At 41.8% G+C, this 17,571-nt stretch overlaps 1 protein-coding gene across 1 annotated transcript; it reads left to right on the top strand.

Moving 5' to 3' along the window:
- The first annotated feature begins 7,059 nt into the window (after positions 1-7,059).
- On the top strand, positions 7,060-16,335 carry LOC121537422 (trypsin I-P1-like). Its single transcript, XM_041845058.2, has 5 exons — positions 7,060-7,114; positions 12,044-12,194; positions 14,165-14,306; positions 14,617-14,874; positions 15,697-16,335. Exons 1-5 carry the CDS (start codon positions 7,060-7,062, stop codon positions 15,856-15,858), a joined length of 768 nt encoding a protein of 255 aa, XP_041700992.2. The 3' UTR covers positions 15,859-16,335.
- Positions 16,336-17,571: the final 1,236 nt, after the last annotated feature.

Genomic DNA, 17,571 nt, shown 5'->3' with positions numbered 1-17,571 from the left:
AGCTGGCCATGCTTTCCATCTGGCTACCACTAACCCGGCCACCAACTCTGCACCCTCTGCTGCAACTTGCCCATGCCCCCCCGCTTCTCCTTCACACAAATTCAGACAGCTGATGTTTTGAAAGCGCTGCAAAATCTGGACCCCTACAAATCAGCTGGGCTAGACAATCTGGACCCTTTCTTTCTAAAACTAGCCGCAGAAATTGTCGCAACCCCTATTACTAGTCTGTTCAACCTCTCTTTCATAACGTCTGAGATCCCCAGAGATTGGAAAGCTGCCGCGGTCATCCCCCTCTTCAAAGGGGGTGACACTCTAGATCCAAACTGCTACAGACCTATATCCATCCTGCCCTGCCTTTCGAAAGTATTCGAAAGCCAAGTTAACAAACAGATCATCGACCATTTCGAATACCACCGTACCTTCTCCGCTATGCAATCCGGTTTCCGAGCTGGTCACGGGTGCACTTCAGCCACGCTCAAGGTCCTAAACGATATTATAACCACGATTGATAATAGACAGTACTGTGCAGCCGTCTTCATCGACCTGGCCAAGGCTTTCGACTCTGTCAACCACCGCATTCTTATTGGCAGACTAAATAGCCTTGGTTTCTCAAATGACTGCCTCGCCTGGTTCACCAACTACTTCTCAGATAGAGTTCAGTGTGTCAAATCGGAGGGCCTGTTGTCTGGACCTATGGCAGTCTCTATGGGGGTGCCACAGGGTTCAATTCTTGGGCCGACACTTTTCTCCGTGTATATCAATGATGTCGCTCTTGCTGCTGGTGACTCTCAGATCTACCTCTACGCAGACGACACCATTTTGTATACATCTGGCCCTTCATTGGACACTGTGTTAACAAACCTCCAAACGAGCTTCAATGCCATACAACAATCCTTCAGTAGCCTTCAACTGCTCTTAAACACTAGTAAAACTAAATGCATGCTTTTCAATCGAACGCTGCTAGCACCCGCCCACCCGACTAGAATCACCACTCTCGACGGGTCTGACCTAGAGTATGTGGACAACTACAAATATCTAGGTGTCTGGTTAGACTGTAAACTCAACTTCCAGACTCACATAAAGAATCTCCAATCCAAAGTTAAATCTAGAATCGGCTTCCTATTTCGCAACAAAGCCTCCTTCACTCATGCTGCCAAACATGCCCTCGTAAAACTGACTATCCTACCGATCCTTGACTTCGGCGATGTCATTTACAAAATAGCCTCCAACACTCTACTCAGCAAATTGGATGTAGTCTATCACAGTGCCATCCGTTTTGTCTCCAAAGCCCCATACACTACCCACCACTGTGACCTGTACGCTCTTGTTGGCTGGTCCTCACTACATGTTCGTCGTCAAACCCACTGGCTCCAGGCCATCTATAAATCACTGCTAGGCAAATCCCCGCCTTATCTTAGCTCATTGGTCACCATAGCAGCACCCACCCGTAGTCTGCGCTCCAGCAGGTATATCTCACTGGTCATTCCCAAAGCCAACACCTCCTTTGGCCGCCATTCCTTCCAGTTCTCTGCTGCCAATGACTGGAACGAATTGCAAAAATCTCTGAAGCTGGAGACTCTTATCTCCCTCAATAACTTTAAGCATCAGTTGTCAGAGCACCTTACCGATCACTGCACCTGTACACAGCCCATCTGAAATTAGCCCACCCAACTACCTCATCCCTATATTGTTATTTATTTTGCTCTTTTGCACCCCAGTATCTCTATTTGCACATCATCTCTTGCACATCTAGCATTCCAGTGTTAATACTATTGTAATTATTCTGCACTATAGCCTATTTATTGCCTTACCTCCATAACTTGCTACATTTGCACACACTGTATATATATTTTCTGTTGTATTTCTGACTTTATGTTTTTTTTACCCCATATGTAACTCTGTGTTGTTTTTATTGCACTACTTTGCTTTATCTTGGCCAGGTCGCAGTTGTAAATGAGAACCTGTTCTCAACTGGCTTACCTGGTTAAATAAAGGTGAAATAAAAAAAAATAAAAAAATAAAGTTTTGTACCTAATAATGTATTTTATCTGTATTTTATCTAAATTGGGACAATGATACTTTCACACAACATATCTATACAGATGTAGGATCTCAATTTGAGGCAGTTTGCTACAGCAGGAAAATAATCCTGCAGCAACAGGAAATGTGAATTATTATGTGGTTTATAATTAATGGACATTTTTGTAGGGGTTGCTACATTTTTCATAAGGGAAAATAGTCTAAAATTTCAAAGTGGAAATTACAAACTTGTGAAGCCTTTTCAAATCTCAAATACACTACAAGTTTTACATTTCCTGCATTGCAGCAACAGGGTGGTCAAGTTCTTGTGCAACAGGGTGGTCAAATTAAGATCCTACATCTGTATGATATACAGTGGGGAGAACAAGTATTTGATACACTGCCGATTTTGCAGGTTTTCCTACTTACAAAGCATGTAGAGGTCTGTAATTTTTATCATAGGTACACTTCAACTGTGAGACACGGAATCTAAAACAAAAATCCAGAAAATCACATTGTATGATTTTTAAGTAATTAATTTGCATTTTATTGCATGACATAAGTATTTGATACATCAGAAAAGCAGAACTTAATATTTGGTACAGAAACCTTTGTTTGCAATTACAGAGATCATACATTTCCTGTAGGTCTTGACCAGGTTTGCACACACTGCAGCAGGGATTTTGGCCCACTCCTCCATACAGACCTTCTCCAGATCCTTCAGGTTTCGGGGATGTCGCGTCCACACTGCAGCAGGGATTTTGGCCCACTCCTCCATACAGACCTTCTCCAGATCCTTCAGGTTTCGGGGATGCCCCATCCATCCTCCCCTCAATACGGTGCAGTCGTCCTGTCCCCTTTGCAGAAAAGCATCCCCAAAGAATGATGTTTCCACCTCCATGCTTCACGGTTGGGATGGTGTTCTTGGGGTTGTACTCATCCTTCTTCTTCCTCCAAACACGGCGAGTGGAGTTTAGACCAAAAAGCTCTATTTTTGTCTCATCAGACCACATGACCTTCTCCCATTCCTCCTCTGGATCATCCAGATGGTCATTGGCAAACTTCAGACGGGCCTGGACATGCGCTGGCTTGAGCAGGGGGACCATGCGTGCGCTGCAGGATTTTAATCCATGACGGCGTAGTGTGTTACTAATGGTTTTCTTTGAGACTGTGGTCCCAGCTCTCTTCAGGTCATTGACCAGGTCCTGCCGTGTAGTTCTGGGCTGATCCCTCACCTTCCTCATGATCATTGATGCCCCACGAGGTGAGCTCTTGCATGGAGCCCCAGACCGAGGGTGATTGACCGTCATCTTGAACTTCTTCCATTTTCTAATAATTGCGCCAACAGTTGTTGCCTTCTCACCAAGCTGCTTGCCTATTGTCCTGTAGCCCAACCCAGCCTTGTGCAGGTCTACAATTTTATCCCTGATGTCCTTTTACACAGCTTTCTGGTCTTGCCCATTGTGGAGAGGTTGGAGTCTGTTTGATTGAGTGTGTGGACAGGTGTCTTTTATACAGGTAACGAGTTCAAACAGGTGCAGTTAATACAGGTAATGAGTGGAGAACAGGAGGGCTTCTTAAAGAAAAACTAACAGGTCTGTGAGAGCCAGAATTCTTACTGGTTGGTAGGTGATCTAATACTTATGTCATGCAATAAAATGCAAATTAATTACTTAAAAATCATACAATGTGATTTTCTGGATTTTTGTTTTAGATTTCGTCTCTCACAGTTGAAGTGTACCTATGATAAAAAAATTACACACCTCTACATGCTTTATAAGTAGGAAAACCTTCAAAATCGGCAGTGTATCAAATACTTGTTCTCCCCACTGTATCACTAACATGATGGCAATCAGAGAATAACAGCCTTGAGCATAATTGATTGTATAATGCTTTCTTTAAAATGTCTATTATCTGATTTTCCATTTCTGAATATGTGGAAAATATTGTAAACGAATGCAGTTGAATTGCCAACAGTATGAGATACTGTGTGAGACACAGTATAGTAAAGTGACACTGCTTTTCCATTCATAGACAGGAAGAGATAAACATGACCTCAATATACCCAATTTACCGTAAGAGCATAATTGGAACAGGGTGACACAAAGGCCCATATATAAAGCAGAGTCATGAACGACTGTCTGTCCGTGTGCCACTTCAACCATCAGTCAATCACAGTCCTTGGTCACAACCTTGAAGCAGAGCAGTGACTGATAGCAAGTAGCGAGTGGCTTTAATAACATACTGTGGCTTATGTATTGCAACAGCAGTGATCAGCTCTATAGGGAATTGTTAGGTTTTGTATTAAATTAAATTACATTTTATTTGCCACATGCAAAGCGGTACCGCTTGCCGTGCGGTAGCAGAGAGAACGGTGGCTGGAGTCTTTGACAATTTTTAGGGCCATCCTCTGACACCGCCTGGTATCGAGGTCCTTTAAGGTGTAGACCTTACAGTGAAATGCTTACTTACAAGCCCTTAACCAACAATGCAGTTTTAAGAAAAATAAGTGTTAAGTAAAAAATTGATGAGTAAAAAATTATATGTACATGTGGGTAGAGTTAAAGTGACTATGCATAGATAATAAACAGAGAGTAGCAGCAGCGTAAAAGAGGGGGTGGGGTGCGGTGGGGGGGACAATGCAAATAGTCCGGGTAGCCAAGATTAGCTGTTCAGGAGTCTTATGGCTTGGGGGTAGAAGCTGTTGAGAAGCCTTTTGGACCTAGACTTGGCGCTCTGGTACCGCTTGCCGTGCGGTAGCAGAGAGAACAGTCTATGACTAGGATGGCTGGAGTCTTTGACAATTTTTAGGGACTTCCTCTGACACCGCCTGGTATAGAGGTCCTGGATGGCAGGAAGCTTGGCCCCATTGATGTACTGGGCCGTACGCACTACCCTCTGTAGTGCCTTGCGGTCGGAGGCCGAGCAGTTGCCATACCAGGCAGTGATGCAACCAGTCAGGATGCTCTCGATGGTACAGCTGTATAACTTTTTGAGGATCTGAGGACCCATGCCAAATCTTTTCATCTCCTGAGGGGGAATAGGCTTTGTCGTGCCATCTTCACGACTGTCTTGGTGTGTTTGGACCATAATAGTTTGTTGGTGATGTGGACACCAAGGAACTTGAAGCTCTCAACCTGTTCCACTACAGCCCCATTGATGAGAATGGGTGCGTGCTCAGTCCTCTTTTTTTCACTGTAGTCCACAATCATCTCCTTTGTCTTGATCACGTTGAGGGAGAGGTTGTTATCCTGGCACCACACGGCCAGGTCTATGACCTCCTCCCTATAGGCTGTCTCGTCATTGGTGGTGATCACTGTTGTGTCGTCGGCAAACTTAATGATGGTGTTTGAGTCGTGCCTGGCCATGAAGTCATAGGTGAACAGGGAGTACAGGATCCCTGAGGGTGCATGCTCTGTCAATGTGTCTCAATAGGCTCAGGCCTGGTTTGTAACAAGTATATTCATAGTATAACTTCTCAGTGTATTCAAGAGTAAAGAAATAGTTGGTTTAGAATTGATCTTCAAAACTGTTTCTGTCTGTTAGGAATTGTCCTATTTAGGTGTGAAGTATAGAATCAGAGATGGGATCAGACAACAACAGAAAAGTTGATCAAAATGACACTGTAACTATTCACTGTACAGTATATACACACTATAACTCCCCATTGTAATGATGCATGAAAGTGTATCTCTAGAGTATAGGAATTGGCACAAACATGATTAGAATGTAACTACTATTATTTAATTCATACCTGAAACTGCAAAACCTACACTTGTCATTACCACGGTTCCCCATTAGGATCTGTTTCTGGAAATACCTATTTTAATAAAATGCAGAAATGATTTATTCAATCTTTATTTTATAAGGGAGTCATACTGAGATCAAGGTATATTTTACAGATGAAGAAATTACAGAAAATACACATCAAAATAGAAATACAAAATGCAAGCAGAAGTTGATAACCTGATATGGTGCAATACAATGTTGTTTTTAAATGTGGTAATTAGGAGTGTACAGTGTGTGGGCTTTTCTGTTCTTTCATGTATGTATTATCAGTGTAGCCTATGTTTTTCGAGGATGTATGACCACACACAAAACATTCATATTTAGATAGGCCTATTGTTCAAGTCATTTACATCATGCCAAGGGGAAAATTACATTTTAGTCATTTAGCAGACGGTCTTATCCAGAGCGACTTACAGTTAGTGAGTGCATACATTATTTTATTTTTCATACTGGCCCCCCGTGGGAATCGAACCCACAACCCTGGCGTTGCAAACGCCATGCTCTACCAACTGAGCTACATCCCTGCCGGCCATTCCCTCCCCTACCCTGAACGACTTGTGCGCCGCCCCATGGGTCTCCTGGTCGCGGCCGGCTACGACAGAGCCTGGATTCGAACCAGGATCTCTAGTGGCACAACTAACACTGCGATGCAGTGCCTTAGACCACTGCGCCACTCGGGAGTGTAACCTTTTTATATTTGCTATAATAATACTGTTTTGTAATACCACAATACATTAATTATTATCTAACACCACCCCCATTCAATCCGATCAGCACAATAAACCGATGAACTCTTATTATGTTCACGTCTTGGGCTTGACTGGAGAAAGGTGTCCAATTCCCAGCTACCTCCACTCAACAATGAGCCCCAAGGGGCAATCAAGAAAAGGCTTAGAAATGAAGATAATAAAGGACACTATGTTTTGTCATGTACTAGGTCAGTCCCTGTCTGGTGTTGTGGGATACCCCATTTCATATTGACACTGCATGATGGGACATAACAAAGCAAAAGACAAGGACATGGTACCATTATAAAAGGCGAGAGGAGAATCCTGGAACCAGAAGGCTGTGCAGTGAAGGATTGTGGCTGTTGGTGAGTAGCAAAACTTTGATCTGAGAAGCAGTCTGGGATTTTGTCTTGAGAGAAAACAATCACTAGGACATCTATGCAGGCTAGAAATACTGATATGTTATTATTGGGGAGTTCTCTAATAAAATGCTATGCATTTCCATGTTTCAGGTGAAGTAAACATGAATCAGTTGAAATGGTCTGCAGTGCTGCTCCTACTGGCTCTCTCAGTCAGAGGTAGGTTACTACTAGATCATACTTGGATTTTTAAAAAAGACTTGTAATAGGCCATATTATGTGTGGTTCATGTTTTGTAAACAGTACAAATACGCCTTGAATTCTAGAAGGATTAATAAAATCACATAATGGTTTCGGGCAGAGTAAAAATAGTAAATAAAGTACTCTGAAAGGGAGATGCTTCTGTATGCGGCCTGTATGCTTGTTCGTGTGCTGGTGGAAACAAAGACACAGCTAAAGGAGCCATGATTAGCCTAAGTCTGGCACTGAATACCCATTGTATGTTACAGCATATCCTCATCATCACGGGTGTCAGGTCCGGGATCCTATGACATTTGAAGTCCCTACAGTCCAGGTTACATGATTAGACTAACATTGTTACAATATGTAATAGCATGTGAGGTTAAGCCACGTGAAACCTGTATCACACTAGAAACGTGTAGCATACAGTGGGGAGAACAACTATTTGATACACTGTCGATTTTGCAGGTTTTCCTACTTACAAAGCATGTAGAGGTCTGTAATTTTTATCATAGGTACACTACAACTGTGAGAGACGGAATCTAAAACAAAAATCCAGATAATCACATTGTATGATTTTTAAGTAATTAATTTGCATTTTATTGCATGACATAAGTATTTGATCACCTACCAACCAGTAAGAATTCCGGCTCTCACAGACCTGTTAGTTTTTCTTTAAGAAGCCCTCCTGTTCTCCACTCATTACCTGTATTAACTGCACCTGTTTGAACTCGTTACCTGTATAAAAGACACCTGTCCACACACTCAATCAAACAGACTCCAACCTCTCCACAATGGCCAAGACCAGAGAGCTGTGTAAGGACATAAGGGATACAATTGTAGACCTGCACAAGGCTGGGATGGGCTACAGGACAATAGGCAAGCAACTTGGTGAGAAGGCAACAACTGTTGGCGCAATTATTACAAAATTGAAGAAGTTCAAGATGACGGTCAATCACCCTCGGTCTGGGGCTCCATGCAAGATATCACCTCGTGGGGCATCAATGATCATGAGGAAGGTGAGGGATCAGCCCAGAACTACACGGCAGGATCTGGTCAATGACCTGAAGAGAGCTGGGACCACAGTCTCAAAGAAAACCATTAGTAACACACTACGCCGTCATGGATTAAAATCCTGCAGTGCACGCATGGTCCCCCTGCTCAAGCCAGCGCATGTCCAGGCCCGTCTGAAGTTTGCCAATGACCATCTGGATGATCCAGAGGAGGAATGGGAGAAGGTCATGTGGTCTGATGAGACAAAAATAGAGCTTTTTGGTCTAAACTCCACTCGCCGTGTTTGGAGGAAGAAGAAGGATGAGTACAACCCCAAGAACACCATCCCAACCGTGAAGCATGGAGGTGGAAACATCATTCTTTGGGGACGCTTTTCTGCAAAGGGGACAGGACGACTGCACCGTATTCAGGGGAGGATGGATGGGGCCATGTATCGCGAGATCTTGGCCAACAACCTCCTTCCCTCAGTAAGAGCATTGCAGATGGGTCGTGGCTGGGTCTTCCAGCATGACAACGACCCGAAACACACAGCCAGGGCAACTAAGGAGTGGCTCCGTAAGAAGCATCTCAAGGTCCTGGAGTGGCCTAGCCAGTCTCCAGACCTGAACCCAATAGAAAATCTTTGGAGGGAGCTGAAAGTCCGTATTGCCCAGCGACAGCCCCCGAAACCTGAAGGATCTGGAGAAGGTCTGTATGGAGGAGTGGGCCAAAATCCCTGCTGCAGTGTGTGCAAACCTGGTCAAGACCTACAGGAAACGTATGATCTCTGTAATTGCAAACAAAGGTTTCTGTACCAAATATTAAGTTCTGCTTTTCTGATGTATCAAATACTTATGTCATGCAATAAAATGCAAATTAATTACTTAAAAATCATACAATGTGATTTTCTGGATTTTTTTTTAGATTCCGTGTCTCACAGTTGAAGTGTACCTATGATAAAAATTACAGACCTCTACATGCTTTGTAAGTAGGAAAACCTGCAAAATCGGCAGTGTATCAAATACTTGTTCTCCCCACTGTATGTGGTACCGTGTATCTGTGTTGACAGCTAAAAGTACATTGTTGATGCTTTAAAACAGTACGACAATTTACAGTATGCTGCCAGTATCCAGCTGGTTAGTATTTTTTGTAAATAATGCGCACAGTTTACAACTGTTTCAGAATTAACATTGTTTTTCTAATATTGGCCACAGAGCCTTGAACAGCATCAGGCCTCGAACATTCATTTTTCAGCCATCTGTTCAATTAGTGTATCCATAACGGTTTTTAATGTACACTGTAAAAAATATTGTGCTAGTTCCACCCCAAAAAAATTGGCAACTATTTGCATCAGCTTTTTGAGTATTTACAACATTGTGTATTTTTACATATAATATATTTCACAAACACTAATATGTCAAGTCCAGAATAAAACAATGGCTAAAATCCAACTTAATTTGATCAAATCCAGAGCTGTTATTGTACATTAGATCTACTTAATCTTTCTGATTATATAGTTACAGTTGAAGTCGCAAGTTTACATACACCTTAGCCAAATACATTTAAACTCAGTTTTTCACAATTCCTGACATTTAATCCGAGTAAACATTCCCTGTTTTAGGTCAGTTAGGATCACCACTTTATTTTAAGAATTTGAAATTTAAGAATAATAGTAGAGAGAATGATTTATTTCAGCTTTTATTTATTTTATCGCATTCCCAGTGGGTCAGAAGTTTACATACACTCAATTAGTATTTGGTAGCATTGCCTTTAAATTGTTTAACTTGGGTCAAACGTTTCGGGTAGCCTTCCACAAGCTTCCCACAATAAGTTGGGTGAATTTTGGCCCATTCCTCCTGACAGAGCTGGTGTAACTGAGTCAGGTTTGTAGGCCTCCTTGCTCGTACACGCTTTTTCAGTTCTGCCCACAAATTTTCTATAGGATTGAGGTCAGGGCTTTGTGATGGCCACTCCAATACCTTGACTTTGTTGTCCTTAAGCCATTTTGCAAAACTTTGGAAGTATGCTTGGGGTCATTGTCCATTTGGAAGACCCATTTGCGACCAAGCTTTAACTTCCTGACTGATGTTTTGTTGCTTCAATATATCCACATCATTTTCCTTCCTCATGATGCCATCTATTTTGTGAAGTGCACCAGTCCCTCCTGCAGCAAAGCACCCCCACAGCATGATGCTGCCACCCCTGTGCTTCACGGTTGGGATGGTGCTCTTCGGCTTGCAAGGTCCCACCTTTTTCCTCCAAACATAACGATGGTCATTATGGCCAAACAGTTCTATTTTTGTTTCATCAGACCAGAGGACATTTCTCCAAAAAGTACGATCTTTGTCCCCATGTGCAGTTGCAAACCGTAGTCTGGCTTTTTTATGGCGGTTTTGGAGCAGTGGCTTCTTCCTTTCTGAGTGGCCTTTCAGGTTATGTCGATATAGGACTCGTTTTACTGTGGATATAGATACTTTTGTACCTGTTTCCTCCAGCATCTTCACAAGGTCCTTTGCTGTTGTTCTGGGATTGATTTGCACTTTTCGCACCAAAGTACGTTCATCTCTCGGAGACAGAACGCGTCTCCTTCCTGAGCGGTATGACGGCTGCGTGGTCCCATGGTGTTTATACTTGCGTACTATTGTTTGTACAGATGAACGTGGTACCTTCAGGTGTTTTGGAAATTGCTCCCAAAGATGAACCAGACTTGTGGAGGTCTACCATTTTTTTTCTGAGGTCTTGGCTGATTTCTTTTGATTTTCCCATGATGTCAAGCAAAGAGGCACTGAGTTTGAAAGTAGGCCTTGAAATACATTCACAGGTAAACCTCCAATTGACTCAAATGATGTCAATTAGCCTATCAGAAGCTTCTAAAGCCATGACATAATTTTCTATAATTTTTCAAGCTGTTTAAAGGCACAGTCAACTTAGTGAATGTAAACTTCTGACCCACTGGAATTGTGATACAGTGAATTATAAGTGAAATAATCTGTCTGTAAACAATTGTTGGAAATATTACTTGTGTCATGCACAAAGTAGGAGTCCTAACCGACTTTCCAAAACTATAGTTTGTTGACAAGAAATTTGTGGAGTGGTTGAAAAACGATTTTTAATGACTCCAACCTAAGTGTATGTAAACTTCCGACTTCAACTGTACTTTCATTGATCGTGTCTTAGTGATAAACATGGATTTATGTACTTCATCGCTCAACATTTTCATCCACTTTAGCAGGAATTGTTGAGCGCATATGCTCATTCCACTAGCACTAACTGGAGGTAAAGCTGCAAGCATTGTAGCTTGATGTATTTGCTTTGTCTAGAGTAGCATGCATGATCTTACTAATGGTGAGAATGGGTGCTCTCATCATTTAACGTCAATTTGCCCGACGGTTTTGATATCCATTCATCATGATCCAGTACACCTCATAGCATAACAAACGATTTGATACTAATATAGAAATGTGCTTTTCGTTCTTCAAACATGCATACAACATTGTGTAAAAGTATCTACAAGTTTTTTTTTCAATCAACTACCCACAATCCTCTGAAAACAGAGCCACATGGCAAGTTGTTGGAAGAACTTAAAATTCTTAAATTGAATGGACATATTATGAAAATGGAGTAAATTAAACACAATTTTCCATGTAGTTGTTTTTACACGCAAATAGTTGTTTAGATTATGCATTTATCTTATGTTGAATTCATTTTTTTTTACTTACAGGTGAAGTGAAGTAGAGTAAAGTACTAATTATATTCACATAAAGATGACAACTACATTTTGTAATGTCCAAAAAATGTATATTTTCAAGTATAATTTACTAACCACCTGAATAATTTGTATGCACAATGCACATGTAGGAATTCAGATTACTAATTCAGATGAATAACAAACTGTCCTCTCAATCTAATCCACAGAGACTTTTACACAGAGAATCATCGGAGGACAAGAAGTCGAACGGTACTCTATCAAGTACCAGGCATCTATACAGTATAACAGGGACCACTACTGTGGAGCCACCCTCATTCGGCCCCAGTGGGTGGTGTCTGCTGCCCACTGCTGGAGACCGTGAGTACTGACTACAATTATGGGATAGTAGTGTCACAGTTGAATGGAATATAATGTTTTTTTTTGTTTTTTTTTAACCTTTATTTAACCAGGTAAGCCAGTTGAGAACAAGTTCTCATTTACAACTGCGACCTGGCCAAGATAAAGCAAAGCAGTGCGATAAAAACAACAACACAGAGTTACATATGGAGTAAAACAAAACATAAAGTCAAAAATACAACAGAAAATATATATACAGTGTGTGCAAATGTAGTAAGTTATTGAGGTAAGGCAATAAATAGGCCATAGTGCAAAAATAATTACAATTAGTATTAACACTGGAATGATAGATGTGCAAGAGATGATGTGCAAATAGAGATACTGGGGTGCAAATGAGCAAAATAAATAACAATATGGGGATGAGGTAGTTTGGTGGGCTAATTTCAGAATGGGTGTGTACAGGTGCAGTGATCGGTAAGGTGCTCTGACAACTGATGCTTAAAGTTAGTGAGGGAGATAAGAGTCTCCAGCCTCAGAGATTTTTGCAGTTCGTTCCAGTCATTGGCAGCACAGAACTGGAAGGAATGGCGGCCAAATGAGGTGTTGGCTTTGGGGATGACCAGTGAGATATACCTGCTGGAGCGCATACTACGGGTGGGTGTTTCTATGGTGACCAATGAGCTATGATAAGGCGGGGATTTGCCTAGGAGTGATTTATAGATGGCCTGGAGCCAGTGGGTTTGGCGACGAATATGTAGTGAGGACCAGCCAACAAGAGCGTACAGGTCACAGTGGTGGGTAGTATATGGGGCTTTGGTGACAAAACGGATGGCACTGTGATAGACTACATCCAATTTGCTGAGTAGAGTGTTGGAGGCTATTTTGTAAATGACATCGCCGAAGTCAAGGATCGGTAGGATAGTCAGTTTTACGAGGGCATGTTTGGCAGCATGAGTGAAGGAGGCTTTGTTGCGAAATAGGAAGCCGATTCTAGATTTAACTTTGGATTGGAGATGCTTAATGTGAGTCTGGAAGGAGAGTTTACAGTCTAATCAGACACCTAGGTATTTGTAGTTGTCCACATACTCTAGGTCAGACCCGTCGAGAGTAGTGATTCTAGTCGGGTGGGCGGGTGCCAGCAGCGTTCGATTGAAGAGCATGCATTTAGTTTTACTTGTGTTTAAGAGCAGTTGGAGGCTACGGAAGGAGTGTTGTATGGCATTGAAGCTTGTTTGGAGGTTTGTTAACACAGTGTCCAATGAAGGGCCAGATGTATACAAAATGGTGTCGTCTGCGTAGAGGTGGATCTGAGAATCACCAGCAGCAAGAGCGACATCATTGATATACACAGAGAAGAGTCGGCCCAGGAATTGAACCCTGTGGCACCCCCATAGAGACTGCCATAGGTCCGGACAACAGGCCCTCCGATTTGACACATTGAACTCTATCTGAGAAGTAGTTGGTGAACCAGGCGAGGCAGTCATTTGAGAAACCAAGGCTATTTAGTCTGCCAATAAGAATGCGGTGGTTGACAGAGTCGAAAGCCTTGGCCAGGTCGATGAAGACGGCTGCACAGTACTGTCTATTATCGATCGTGGTTATAATATCGTTTAGGACCTTGAGCGTGGCTGAGGTGCACCCATGACCAGCTCGGAAACCAGACTACATAGCGGAGAAGGTACGGTGTGATTCAAAATGGTCGGTGATCTTTTTGTTAACTTGGCTTTCAAAAACTTTCGAAAGGCAGGGCAGGATGGATATAGGTCTGTAACTCTATCCTCTTGCATAAAACAATGAACAGATGCTTGAAGCCAACAGTCAATTACATCAAAAAATGTAAAGGGCCAGCACGCGCTTGATTGAGTAAATGTTTTGGGGGTGGGGAATAGTAGTGTAATATGTTGTAGGTTAAAACAATTCCATATGCATGCTCTCCACTTCCCCTGGACAGATTGGATCATGTCTGTTCCTCCATGTCTGTTCCTCCTCAGGGCCCAGCTTATCCAGGTGGTTTTGAGTGAGCACAGTCTGGTCGAGGAAGAAGGCTTCGAGCAAGTGATCAACATCTCCAAGATCTTTGTCCACTATAGCTACAACTACAAGACTTTCAACAACGACATCATGCTCATCAAGGTAAGACTATCCATCCCATCACCATAAGGTAGAGACGTGCTGTGTTTCAATACCCACACAGGCATACCACTTACAATGAAGCTTGGGAAAGTGGTATGCTAGTGTAGATATTGGAACCTATCCATGGTGTTAATGAGTTTGAATATTTCAGTTAGTCTACTCACTGCATAATTTCAGATACTGCTGCAGCTTAGACACTGTACCATAACATTGACTCCGCCCCCTTTGATCCCTTCTGTCTGATTGTCTGCCTCCTGATTGGTCAGCAGCATCTGATTTTGTGCCTTTTCTGTGGTTGTGTGTGTTCCAGCTCAGTGAGCCAGCCAAGCTGAATGCCTACGTTCAGCCTGCCCCACTGCCAGAAGAGGACACCCCTGCTCTCCAAGGGTACACCACCTGTACAGTGAGCGGCTGGGGTGTCACCCGTATCTACAGCTACTACCTGTCCCCTGTGCTGCGTGCTGTGGATGTGCAGACCATACCTTACTGCCACTACTACTACTACTGGAGGATCACAGACAACATGATGTGCGCTGGGTCTCGCTTTGGTGGCAAGGACTCCTGTCAGGTAAAGAATAGCCTAATCTCAGCACCCAGAATCAAATCTTTTTTTTCTTAACCTTTATTTAGCGTAGGGAGTCATGCTGAGACAACACTCTTAAAAAAAAGGGTTCCAAAAGGGTTCTTTGGCCGTCCCCATAGGAGAATCCTTTTTGGTTCCAAGCAGAACCCTTTTGGGTTCCATTAGGAACCTTCTGTGGAAAGGGTTATACATGGAACGCGAAAGGGTTCTACCTGGAACCAAAAAGGGTTCTTCAAAGGGTTCTCCTATGGGGACAGCTGAAGAACCATTTTAAGTTCTAGATAGCCCTGCATGAAATTATCAATAAACAACAATTACATTATACATATCTATCTATATACACACAAATTACACAATACATGACAAGCAAACACAAAACATGAAAAGCAAAACACAATCATATTTATGTCTGTCACAAGAGCTTAGGTATAGACTGCTGTGAATAATATAGGGTGTGGGCCTTTAAAACTGGGCCAGACCAATGGGATAGATGTACAGTTTGGATTAGGGAAATGTATGTGGTCAGATAAGGGACATCAGATACTGGTCCCCAGATCACAGGACATTCTTAAAAATCACAACAATAGCATTTCAATGGCAGAAGAAAGTGACAAAATAAAATAAAATATCACAATTTGACAATTTAGTCGTAGAATAGAAAAACAGACACAAAACAGTGTTGTGTAAAATGTGTGGTAACTAACATGAAATTGTCCAGATAAGAGGGGTGTATTCACACTGTATATCCCTAACAAAAGGACCAGAGCTTTTGTTCATCATTGTGTCTTTTGTGTTATTGTTCTACAGGGTGACTCAGGTGGACCCCTTATCTGCAATGGAAACTTGGAAGGCATCGTCTCATGGGGAATCAGCTGTGCCAACCCTTACTTCCCAGGAGTCTACACTCAAGTCAGAATGTATGTCAGATGGATCGACTGGATCATCAACAATGACAACCCCAACAACTGAATCAAGACAAACGTCCCAGAAAGGTAGCGCACGCAGGGAAGAGAACAGTTCCACAAGGAATTTAATAGAAGGAAATAAATCAACATGAGGTAAAATAACAGACTACACTATTCCACTCCTGCTTGTCACAGTTTGAAACCATATGAACAAGAGCAGTGGCTGTGAGTAGAGGGCAAACACAGAAGCAATAGTATGGGATGTAGCACAGAGATCCAACAGTATGTCATTCTGTGTGGAATAGCGATAAACCACAACTCCCTCATTTTCTCATTAATTTAGTTAGCTTTGGACACTGACTAAATTATATCTTTACAGATATCAGATGTAAAGCATTGTCACATGCTCAGTCAGAAGTCGTTCTGCGGTATGTGAGACCTTTGTTGTAAGAATCTGATGATTATTAACCTTGTATTAAACCTACATACATGATTAACAATTCTACTTTGTTACTCTGTTGTAAAGAGAAAAAAATGCTGTGTAAACCCAATCTATTATTATACGTTTGTATTATAATTATTAAACAATCATCAGACAAACACTCTATAACAATAAAGCAGTTATTTTTTGGTATAAGGTCTTACTGTGTATAAAACAAATTAAAAAACTCACTGCACATACATGTATCAATTAATCATAATTTATTAGTCATAAAGGTTTGGTACAAGTCTGCAGGTATAATCAATAATGCATCATGATGCATTAATTTGCATAATGCATTGTAAGACTTGTCATAAGCATACGAATGAGCCATTATAATTTAATTAACCCCTGTTTAAAATTAGTCATAAGCCAGAGTAAAGTAATGATCAGGGTTGGGGTCAAATCCATTTAAATTCAGTAAATTTAGGAAGTTCGAATTGACCCCCCAACCCTATATGGTAATGATCTCTTTAAAAGTCATTACACACACTAAGCTTCCCCTAAAGAGCGGGCCAGTGCCCCTCCCACCCAGACCATATGTGAGCTGTGGGGCTCTTAAAAACCTGCTTGTTATGTACAGATTTCAATCCATCCACTCTCTATTTCCACCTTTTATCTCGCTCTTTCTCTCTCAATACATGCACATTCTCACACAGACACAAATAGAACAACACAGACACTTACAAAGAAAGGGTTGATATGACAGACTTCAGGATCGGTGAGTTAAGGGTAGACGGAGCAGACACAGAAGCCAGGAATCACATGAGTGAAGGGGAAAATTAGGATTGGATTAAACCTCTTATTCACCAGTCCCAGGGGGCTAAAGAGTTTGCCTACTGTCCTTACAGTAGGTTCCGGATGGGGGCAGCCCTGTTGGCACATGATGGGACAGTTTTTACAGGTGAGGGGCTTTCAAATAATATAATAATGGTATAATATAATAATAATACATGGGTTGGGGGCTGATAAAATGCTTCCATTTATTTATTTAGTATGTTGAATGCTGCTGTAACTCTTCAGGTGGCTTGAAAGAACTACAGTGCATTCATGATAATTTATAACAATGTTATGCACCATGGAATAAAGAACATATAATGGTGTTCTGTTAAGGAATGGAAATAGAAAAATACAAAACCAAAAAAAATTATATAAAAAATATAATACATTTGAACATTCTTTGATGTTTGTCAAGGGGTGCTGAAGGTGGGTGTGGTGTATGAATCAAGCGTAGGACGCAGAAGCTCAGTCCAAAAGACTTTAGTGCACTATTCACGTAGAAAATAAGCACAATAA

This window comes from Coregonus clupeaformis, chromosome 24 (genome assembly GCF_020615455.1).
Source record: "Coregonus clupeaformis isolate EN_2021a chromosome 24, ASM2061545v1, whole genome shotgun sequence".
NCBI classification, from domain to species: Eukaryota; Metazoa; Chordata; class Actinopteri; order Salmoniformes; family Salmonidae; genus Coregonus; species Coregonus clupeaformis.
The sequence above is the reverse complement of the archived record's forward strand: the minus strand, read 5'-3'. Positions and strand labels throughout refer to the sequence as shown.

Excerpts from the sequence above, each read along its gene's own strand:
- LOC121537422 (XM_041845058.2), top strand. The coding sequence starts at position 7,060 with ATGAATCAGTTGAAATGGTCTGCAGTGCTGCTCCTACTGGCTCTCTCA. Across the intron at positions 7,115-12,043 it reads ACTGGCTCTCTCAGTCAGAG|AGACTTTTACACAGAGAATC; the intron begins GTAGGTTACTAC and ends TCTAATCCACAG. Across the intron at positions 12,195-14,164 it reads GCTGCCCACTGCTGGAGACC|GGCCCAGCTTATCCAGGTGG; the intron begins GTGAGTACTGAC and ends GTTCCTCCTCAG.